The sequence below is a fragment of the Populus nigra genome, chromosome 5, assembly GCF_951802175.1.
Source record: "Populus nigra chromosome 5, ddPopNigr1.1, whole genome shotgun sequence".
Taxonomy (NCBI): Eukaryota; Viridiplantae; Streptophyta; class Magnoliopsida; order Malpighiales; family Salicaceae; genus Populus; species Populus nigra.
In genome coordinates, this window is record NC_084856.1 from 1,977,916 (window position 1) to 1,988,619 (window position 10,704).

The 10,704-nt window shown below is 35.1% G+C and overlaps 2 protein-coding genes across 9 annotated transcripts; one reads left to right on the top strand and one right to left on the bottom strand.

Annotated features, from left to right (window-relative positions):
* Window positions 1-530: 530 nt before the first annotated feature.
* On the top strand, window positions 531-2,941 carry LOC133694482 (bifunctional dihydrofolate reductase-thymidylate synthase-like). 6 transcript variants are annotated; one of them, XM_062116008.1, is made up of 6 exons: window positions 531-919; window positions 1,019-1,509; window positions 1,593-1,848; window positions 1,957-2,012; window positions 2,181-2,311; window positions 2,461-2,941. In XM_062116008.1, the coding sequence occupies exons 1-4, from the start codon at window positions 875-877 to the stop codon at window positions 1,984-1,986; spliced, it is 822 nt and encodes a 273-aa protein (XP_061971992.1). In that variant the 5' UTR covers window positions 531-874; the 3' UTR covers window positions 1,987-2,012; window positions 2,181-2,311; window positions 2,461-2,941. The 6 variants fall into 6 exon arrangements, with proteins under 6 accessions (XP_061971992.1, XP_061971991.1, XP_061971990.1 ...); XM_062116007.1 differs by having other exon boundaries at window positions 532-919; window positions 1,957-2,311; XM_062116006.1 differs by having other exon boundaries at window positions 555-919; window positions 1,593-2,012.
* Window positions 2,942-7,013: 4,072 nt separating this feature from the next.
* On the bottom strand, window positions 7,014-10,208 carry LOC133694004 (inositol-pentakisphosphate 2-kinase-like). Of its 3 annotated transcripts, XM_062115407.1 has the most exons (8): window positions 10,069-10,208; window positions 9,885-9,988; window positions 9,557-9,763; window positions 9,320-9,467; window positions 8,786-8,826; window positions 8,562-8,672; window positions 7,709-8,308; window positions 7,014-7,389 (listed from the first exon to the last, which is right to left on the bottom strand). In XM_062115407.1, exons 2-8 carry the CDS (start codon window positions 9,984-9,986, stop codon window positions 7,291-7,293), a joined length of 1,308 nt encoding a protein of 435 aa, XP_061971391.1. In that variant the 5' UTR covers window positions 9,987-9,988; window positions 10,069-10,208; the 3' UTR covers window positions 7,014-7,290. The 3 variants fall into 3 exon arrangements, with proteins under 3 accessions (XP_061971391.1, XP_061971392.1, XP_061971390.1); XM_062115408.1 differs by having other exon boundaries at window positions 7,709-8,257; window positions 9,885-10,208; XM_062115406.1 differs by having other exon boundaries at window positions 9,885-10,208.
* Between the last annotated feature and the right edge of the window lie 496 nt (window positions 10,209-10,704).

Here is a 10,704-nt window from a genome sequence, read left to right on the forward strand (position 1 = left end):
TAAAGGTTGCCTCCTCCTTGTAATAGGTGGAAGCTGTCTTCGTTTCTAAATAATAGGTGGAAGCTGTCTTCGTTTCTAAAGGTTGCCTCCTTCATGGCTGGTTTTGATCTTGTGTGTAGCAGACCACCAAAATAGGTGCAGCAAATAATTTGTTTGGCCTGGCTGCTGATCAATTTACCCATTAATTAACCTGTTACTTCATGTTTAATTGAATTTAATAAATCATGTAATATAATTATTAATTATATTTCTATATTTGATTTTGTAGCTTTTAAAATTATAATGTGATAAACCATTACAACCATGGTGATTCTTTACATTATATAAAATAAAAAAGCTATATAATGTACTATTACACGATTAATAATAATTATGTGAAAACATAATTATCAACAAATTTTTGTCAGGACTAAATTGTACCTTTAAAAAAATGTAAGGGCCAGAAAAATTTCAAATAAGGATAAGTTTGTAAATAAAAATAAAATAGAAAGGTTCAAAAAAAAAATTAGAAACTGAAATAAGAATTTATATAAAAAAACCTCCATTACATTACTAAAATATTAATGGTCCAACAAATAAATATTTACACAATTAATTACATTGTATTATATCGCACCCAAACATAATCATCAATTAAGAGAATAATGGGTCGAAACCATAGTCACAGAGTACCAGCCCATGGTATAGCCCTCCTAAATAAACAACATGTAGCCCATGCGACCCTCGCTTGGCTGCTGGAATAGAGCCACCGCAGCTCCAGTTCGAAATCTCGCCGGCGGTCAGCACCTCCTACGATCTGGCGTTTGAATAGCAAATTAAAGTCCTTTTTTCTCATAGGAATTTCTCTTTCATCATAATTCAGGAGATAATTCAGATGATGTTGCATTATTATACTCAAAGGACTCTATTCCTGTCAAAGGTTTTTCACTTTTCACAAAAGATTTTTTTTTTCTTGGATTTTTTTTTATTTTCCAATTAATATAGTTACCCTAATTGCATTCCTAATTTTTTCTTTTAGGTTTTACTGAATTCTAGCAAAACTAGCTTCTGCAATTCAGCTTCTTTGGCTGCAACCTCACCGCTGTTTAAATTTCAAATCTTAACTTCAAATTACAGACGATTTACTGCTATAGCGGGTGAGATTTCAATGAGGAGTTACCAAGTTGTGGTGGCTGCTACTCGAGATATGGGGATTGGAAAGGATGGAAAGTTACCTTGGAGATTGCCTTGTGATCTCAAGTTTTTCAAGGAGATTACACTGGCCACATCGGATCCTGGGAAACAAAATGCAATTTTGATGGGTAGGAAAACATGGGAAAGTATTCCTATCAAGTACCGACCTCTTACGGGTCGATTGAATGTGGTCCTGACTCGGAGTTTTGAGATTGAAGATGAAGAAAATGTTATTACATGTGGGAGCATTTCCACAGCTTTGGAATTGTTAGCTGAAGCTCCCTATTGTTTCTCAATTGATAAGGTTTTTGTCATAGGAGGTGGCCAGATATTGAGGTAATTTTGCTAGTCAAAGAATGCTTTACTTTCCGTGCTAGTCTCAACTATGCTACCCAGAATATTTTGGTTTTTTGATGCAGGGAAACACTTAATGGTCCAGGATGTGATGCCATCCATGTGACGGAGATTGAGACGAGTGTTGAATGTGATACGTTCATTCCAAGTATTGATTTTTCTAAGTTTCAGCCTTGGTATTCGTCTCCACCATTGGTTGAAAATGGCATTCGATATTCTTTTGTAACTTATGTTCATGTGAGGAACTCTGAGAATGAAACTATTGCTGGAAAGACTGGTGGAAAGTGTAATGACGGTAAATCGAATTCTAATAGGTTTGAGGTAAAGGATTTCTCATTTCTTCCGAAGATGATTTTTGAGAAACGTGATGAGTACATGCATCATACAAGCAGTACAAAATAGTTTATTTACAGATCCAATTTATTGCAGGAAGCAATATTGAAGTTCCAAGTTCTCTGAGATATGTCAGTTGTAATATTTTGAAGGTATTAATGTTTTGTTGCCAGTTGATAGTGGTTTCTTCTTCTTTGTAAACACTTTTTGTCTGCAAGCAGGATAGTTTGACTGCTGATCGGTTTGATTAATGAAACTATTTCGTTCATAAAAAAAGAAATGTGTGTAAGACTGGCTGAAGAAATTATCTCAAGTGGCAGATGACAAGGCAGGATGGTTACCCTGTCAAATCTTAACCACCTTCAATGTATCCTTCTGGTTTTCTTTTTCACGTCTTCGTTTTTCTGATGGCTGCTCGTGTGCTTAATCTCTTCGACTTCTTGCAACCAAGGTAACAAGAATCCTAAGAGCTTATCAATCACAGCATGTCTTTTTGGATGACAGTAACATCAGATTTTATTTGTTTCTTTGCTATGATATCAATCATCGGATGCTTTTCATCTGTTGTCCATGATGTTGTGATTTTCATCTAATTTACAGATAGTGCTTTTGTGGCTTGTTAGTGATTCGACAACTGCGCAGGTAAAATGTCCTCACTGACTGTTGATTTGAAGTTTTTTTTTTTCCTGTTCTATGTAATCAAATACTCAAGGTGAAACATACGACGCCGTAGAGAAAGAGTTCAACAATGTTCTACACTTGTGAAGCACATGTTAAGACTTTTTTAAAATATTTTTTTTATCGAACTCTGTTTCTTGAAGCCTTTCCCCGTATCTTCAATGTGTTGGTCATGTTCGGAAACGGTGTCGTCTAAATGGGCTGTTCACCACACACACCGTGGGCTAATATTTCTGCGTTGGGAATTAAGTGGTAGGCCCAATATTAGGGGTCATGTAATTGGGGTATCGGCTAAATACAGCCCATATATCCAACAGAAAATGGGTTTTCGGCCCAATGAACTTCATTCGATCATTGTACAGTTACTAAATTTTTCAATGCCAAAAAAACTTAATGGTAACAATTGAGTGACAACCGTAAGAAAAAATTATGCGTTTGATTAATGGATTTGGATGGGAATGGCACCTGTTTTTGAATATTTATATAAGTATTTATTATTCGTTATTATTTAATAAAAAATAAAATAGTATATATATATATATATTGTATTAAAAAAACTAAATTTTCTACAAATATATTTATATAATATAAATATATATTCCAAGTCATATTCAGATGAATTTCATATGGAATTTAATAATATTTATATTTTATTCATTCTCTATTAAATAAAATAAGATAGTTATCCAAAAAATACTTGTTTATTTAGGCTAGTATCTCGGGTTGATTCATGTTAAATTCTCTCTAATAATGAATAGCTGTATAAAGTCTAAACGTGGAGAAATTAAGGTGTGTTCCCACTTCAAGTCTTTTTCCACAAAATGAGCTTCCATGTTTGATTCTTTGATTAACAAAAATAGACACATCACTCAATTATCTTCTATCCTTTTTAGTAATTCCATGCCCAAATACCAAGAGAATCCCATGTCGGAGAAACAAACACTCCATTAAGTTTTTGTCAACCCAACGGCACACCTTCAGAGGTCTTCAATTTTCTTTAAAATTATAGGAAAAACAGACATTATGAACCAATTGTAACATGAAATCCAAGCAGATTGTTAAGATTTTCATTCACGGGCCAGGTCATTAACCTAAGGTCATTTGCAATTCATGTTCATTTTCTTTCTAACTACAGTTCATCCACCATAGGAGATAATATAGATAAGCACTAAGATATAATATGTAATATGGCTAGTAATTAATAACTTGGATGGCCAATTCTTGCCTCCTCCTTAAATGTTAGTAGTAATTTTTCAAGGAAGATGAGTCGAGGTGCTTCCTCTTCTTTTTTACTATCATGCGGTCCCGACTCCTCTGGGGGAGGCAACAGGTAGCTACTGCAGTAACTGTATAATAAATCCTATGTCAGAAGCTTACACATCCTTGACGAGGCTCCAACAGGACATGGTGCTCTTCCAGAACCTCGATCATTCAGTGGAAGTGCAATGAGTCTCCTTACAAGACGTCTATAGATAAGGAATAGATTGTACAAATTCTATCAACAGGGGAAATCTATACTACCAACAGCTTATGGACTTTGCGGGATCAAAGAGTCGAGGTTGGCTGGTTGTGAACACAAACAAAACTTTGATTGACATGCTTTATCTTCGAGTTGCATGGAAAATAAAAGGCTAATACTTCCATCAGTAAAAAAATTAAGTAGATAGTTCTATTATAATTACTTGTATAGCAGACTGGTGAAAGCATGAGAATGATAATGCTTCAAGTGAACAATATGGATAATATTAGAGAATAATACAAATTATATCTTGAAATTTCATCTAATAATTTAAGCTATTGGGTTGAGATGGTTCTTTAACATGGTATCAGAACCTTTTATTTATTTGATAAAAATTAAATATAAGATAACATGGATCCATGTAAGTTTCGAGCTCAAAAAATTTTCACTTAAAATAGTGTATTAGACAATAATATAAATTATATTTTAAAATTTCACCTAACAGCAAATAATTTCTAGAACAAATAAAGCAATGATTCAGCCAAAATATCAGTTTTTGACGAAAACCCAAGAGTGGATCATAGGACATTAAACAGGACATATTAAGCATTGCAAATGCTCGGTGCAGCAAGAGATTTCTTACTTACATAATGGTGCAATAACCGTAAAAATCGTCACTAACGACATACCACACATCGCATCTCTGACATACCTTTGGAGTGCAAGGGATAACCATGTCTTTCTTCTCTTCCTTGGGAGGCCCTACGCTCATAATCGACGCAGATTTTCTAAATTTCCTCACCTTGCAAATGATCTTCACTGGATCAGCTTCACCAATCACTGTGACCGTATTCTTCGACGGGTCGAGGACAATAGAAGTTATCCCTTCTATTGTTGCAATTAACTTCATCACCTTCTGCCTGCATTTTGAACAGAGCAGTTGCACTGACACAACTGTTTTCTGCACAGAAAAATAAAGTCAGTTTCCTCCGTACCTTCTCTGAGCTCAAAACAGATAAAGATTTAATCCACGATAGACTTGCTGAAAAAGTACTGCAGAGTGTCAGTGTGAGCAGAGAAATGCTCAGGACAACGATAAGTAAAAGAATTCCAGATAAAACATCACATTAACTTAAAAGCACATATAGTGTTTTAAGAGTGCAGGAAGGACAACCTTTGACATGGTTTGACAGAGTTAAAATGAATTATGCAATGGATACAGAAGGTATGGAAGGATTCAGCGTTGATATAAATAGATTGTTTGCTACACTTATTTTACCTCAATCATGTAATAATAATTAAACGATAGTATATACTTTTACTTTCTCATGATGTTGGGATAAGTTTGGCTGAGGCCTAAATAAAGTAAATACTACAAGTAGGTGATAAGTAAATGCCTGTCAGAAGGTACTTGATTGGTTTCAACTGTTAACTCATCTATGCATTTATTGCAGAATTTACTCACCCTCCTCCCTCCAACACTTTACATCTACAACATGCCTTCAGATTCAGTCTATCTCAGATCATCGATGCAGTTAATTTTGCCATTTCACACACCAGTGCAACAGATCTTCAAGCAATATATTTGCAAGCATATAGAAGAAAAAACATGCAGATGACAAACACGGATCAACATATGCAGATGCACGTCTTCCGTTGTGAGAAAGAGATGAACGAGGTAGAACTATTAACAATCTACAAGCATTAATGGCACTGATATTAACATTTGGTATAGTAGTGTTAATAGCCCCATCAGGTGCAAGCTGTGGTGTTTTAAAGGCGTACCGATGTGGCTTTTAATCTAGGATGATGGTAATAGTAAAACTGATATTGCATGTTGTAGAGTCCTTCAATTTCTCAGTTTAGCTTATTTGGAACTGGGTCAGATGAATGGGAGCTACTTGTTCCCACTTCTGCCACAAATTTGTCCTTTTTTGCTGCCCTCAAATTTCAAGATGTCGAAAATGGATCCTGATCTAAGCACACAGATGCCTTCAACAACTTGGCAGCTCATTGTCGAGTGCACGGAGCAGCCACAGTCTACAAATCAACCCATGCATGATTGTTCAATTTGTTCTACCTGGCCATGCACTAGTCAACTCTTCCTTACCGGCTGCAGGCAACACGCAAGCTGATTTCCAATATCATCGTTCTGTAAAATTTGATGTTCAGAAACTAGTTAGGAAAAGGAGCTTCCAAACCACACAGATCAAATCCAGATTCAAAAATAGAAAATCACTGGCTCTAACTAAATCTGTTAACCAGTCCTGCAGGGAAAAACTTAGATTTTTTTTTCATGCTTTTGGATAACACATTTAAACCATTGCGTATTCAAATATTGACGAAGAACTCAAATATCCATACACAGCAAAGAGAAAAGATCAAGGAAAAATCGATGCAATAGTTTTGACAAAGGAAACTGCCTTTAACTTTCAAATACGAAAAGTAAAGGGTGATCATTCCTGCTATTTTGGTTCCCATATGCCACAATAAATTTAAATCCAGCTGCACAAATTTATAGCCCGTGTGGGCTTGGGAATGGAATGGCAGTATTGTAGTCGATGCATCACTTTCCCTGTTGAACCCGAGGGTGCTTGTCCCTTTCAACCCTTCTTCCTCATTAAACTCCTCTTAATTAACAACAGAGGATAAAATATTGACTAAATTTCAATATGGTCACATTGTCAATGTATATATTCAAAATTTCTATGCACTCTAAACATTTAACAAAGAGAACTTGGAGGCAGAATTTGAAGAGAAATTTATAATAATCAGAATCAAGAGGCTGATGTCTTCGTTGACTATTCAATGGGGCATTATGTGATGGTCAAAGATAAGGAAGTAAGAACCAAGAGTATCAAGTTTGTTTTGGCAAAGGCTATCAACGCAATACATCAAATAATGGGTCAAAAAGAAGTTCCTCGCGCATACCAACCAATTAGCGTGCTAGCACTCAAAGCCAAAACGCAAAAAGTAAGACTAATTTCGTCTACTACCCCAATTCCCATAAAAGAGGTAAGAAAAGACAAACTAAATTTTAGAAAACAACAACAACAACAACAACAAAGTCTCAATCCCAAACTACTTTGGGTCAGCTGAAGTTTACATTTTTAAGGGAGATTCAATCTCCCTAAAAGCTAAAGAGCGAAGAGTTTGTGAACCAAAATATTAACAGTTTCCATCTGCACTCTTACAAGTTACAAGCATTACATCAACAATCTTTAGTCTTGTTGAAACTCAATTTATGTTTTATAAGCATCCATGCTCCCAGCATTGCCATCTTTATGCTCCCTTTACAAAATTCGAGAGTAGCTGTTCAGTATCTTCTTGTCCAATTCATAATAGTCTTCCATCTTCTTTAAAGGTCTCAAATCCAAGTCAATGAAGTTCACCTAGGCAAATGAAACCCATATAAGATAAAAGAAAAAAAAATGAGGGAAGGCACCTTGCCAGAAGAACTTAAACAGTGAGCTAGAACATGTTCTGGCTGCAGTTAAGAGGTACTAAGGAGCTCAATAATATGGAATCAAAACGTAGCCATGAATGTGAAATACAAAACAAATCATGAAAAGAGTTTGCTGAACATGGCATGTGCTAATTTTGTTTCCATTTTCATAAAACTGAAAGAATGATGACATTGTAGTACTCCTAATAATATGACATTTACCATGCATATCAGAATATATACAAAATGTATCAAAGGAAGTGTACCTTGTAATTAAAACTTTGGTTAGTTGATTGTAGGTATACATGACTATATGGAGATCCAAACTCCCCGTCTTCTGTTGGTCTAAAACTGATCATCAAACTACAGTCCTTTGCAGTAGCAGCTATCAGATAATCTTTCACAATCTTCAAACTCTCATCCATATGAATGGAATGCAAAGAGGAACATCTATGTGGTAGTCCTGCTTCATCCAACTGTTGGCATACTGCACAAGGCTGAGAAACAATGTTGTAATACGCATGGATGGCCCCTTCAATGTCAAAATTGTCAAACTTCTGAACTTCAAGAAGCTCATCCAGCACTCTAGAGCAGTAAACTGTCTCACCAACAAGCTGTATAAAACTCATCGTGCGCAAGCCATCTTTTGCCTGGATGATGCCCTCAAGCATGTCTTCAAAAGCTTTTCCAACCACAGCATTAGTTTTCTCTGTGCCACCACCCGAGCCCCCAAATATAAGAGAACCATTCAAGAATACACGGAAATTGTTCTGAGGAGTGTTGTACAGATCCTTGATGGCTTTATGTATTCTTTCCTTGGAACCAGAAAACAGATCCAGAGGATCATACTCACTTAACTCTGATATCTAAAAATTTAAATTATTCAAATCACAGTGAATTATTGAACACATAACAATAATTAAAAAAGAAGAAGCCTTCAGTAGCAAGGTGTAGTTTAATGCTAAACTGCATTAGTTCTTATAAAAAGTAGTAGCAGATAAATGGAAGAACTTCACTGGGACAAACCATATATGTGCAGTAAATACGCTCGACCAATTCAAATCTTTGCTGGAAAACATGGCTCAAGAAGAGCGGCATAATAAATGGAAGAAAAATCACCTCTTGTTCACGCAACTTCAGGATTTGGTGCATTCGAAAACGAGTAGTGCTCCTTTTAACAGAATTTCCTTCAGCCATGAATTTTGATGAAGGAAGAAATCCACATTTGGGCTACTTGGTGGAAACAAACAGAAGTTACAAAGCCTAGTAGGACAAGATATCACTCACAGACGAAAATAAAGTAATACCAATAAGAGAAGAAACACAATGAAAAAGCGAAGTACCTTTATCTCAACTGATATGCAAGATCCATCTCCAAGAACACCTGGAGATGAAGAAATTAAAGAAAACATCCATTATTACAAGTACCACATAAAACAGCTCAATCCACTTTCCAGTCATAGGTGACATAAACTTTGGTCCTTGATACTACAAATCAAAATGAATTTTATTGCAATTTAAGGGAAAATAGAGGGGCACGTAGTATTATGATGCGAGTATTGCTTGCCATCAAAATCTTCAGGTCAAAGAGCATAATTTCCCAACAGAATATCCACATAGGGCAAGCTATTGCAAGTTTTGGCTTTCGTGCAAGGTAAGTTCATACCCTTTCCACCCATGCCATAGAAAAGTAGCATCTACACTATGGCATAACACTGCCTCGGAGGTAACTGGGGAAGTGATTTCTTACAGTGGTAGCTACCACATAAAGCATCTAAAGAGAACAAAAGATAAAATTTTCGGCCAGGCAAGGAATAGAACATATCACAGGCTAGAAAATCAAACTATATAAAAACACTTTGAATGACAGCAATTACCTCCGGGAAATAGAGAATGATCAGACATTATAATCACAGAATCGCGTTCCATATCAAACGTGGAAACATCAACTCGCCAAGGCGGACGCTGCTTAATTACATTCTTTTCAACACACTCAAGAAATTCCCTTGCCACTGGAACACGCATCTACCAAATGCACAACAAGCCAATATCAAAAACCTGAACCACACACTATTAATTATCAACACATTTATATAGAAATAGAGGTATCATACCCCGGCATCGACATGTTTGGGACCTAACAGAGGACTCATGACTAGCTGAGTATAAATCTGCTCTGCAATTTCTTTCGTAGGAGAGGCAACCAACTCTTGCACGTCTCTCCATAACAACCGTTCTTCCTCTGTTAATACTGATTGGTTAGAGTCACACTTCGGTGACCCGTTCCTTTCTTTTTTTGCTATCCTCGTTACTTTCCCAATCTAACATGCGTTTGACAATAATTAACAAAAAAAGAAACAAATGAAGCACAAATTTTGCAACAGAAGTAAAGTGATTAGAACTTTTTATCAGCATGTTTTCTCTAATTGTAACGGAACTTACAAAAGCGGGAGATGATCCAGTGTAAGCGAGGACAATATTAGCAGCACCTTCACCTCTGTACGACCAATCAGCTGCGTCCTTTCGCTCTAGTTTGACCTCCATTACTGAATTTGATGTGCTCACTGTGATGAATTCATTGCACCATCATATTTCAAAAAGAAAAAAAAACTGAAAAGATATTTACCAGAAAATGAGAGGAAAATATCTGCTGTTGCTGCAAAGTGTTGATGATAATTCAACCCTAACAGGCTAACGTCCGAACTGAGATAAATTCGGAAGAATCGCAGAGAATGATTCAAATGGATAGAAAATACGGTTGCTGATAGTAGATGTTTTTTAAAGTATATTTTTATTTAAAAATATATTAAAATAATATTTTTTATTTTTTATTTTTATATTAATATATTAAAATAATTTAAAAATACTAAAAAGTATTAATTTAAAATTAAAAAAACTAGTATTTTTGAAAACATAAAAATTAGAGTATCATTTAGGTCCATCAAAACAAACTTACAATTGAATCCCCCATCAGCAAAAAAACCTAAAGAGGAAGTGATCTTACTGTACACTGTTCTTTGTAATAATATAATGATAAAATTACTCTTTATTCATGAAATCTTTAAACTTGAAATTAATGGCGGAGTGATCTTCTCACCATAAAACAATTATATATTTTTTACGAACTAAATAAATTTAGATTATTTATTTTATTTTTTATTACACAATGAAATTATTAATTTAGCTCTATAATAATAATAATAATAATAATAATAAAAGATTATCTTTAAAGAAGGGGTATTTTTATTACCCTTTAAAACAA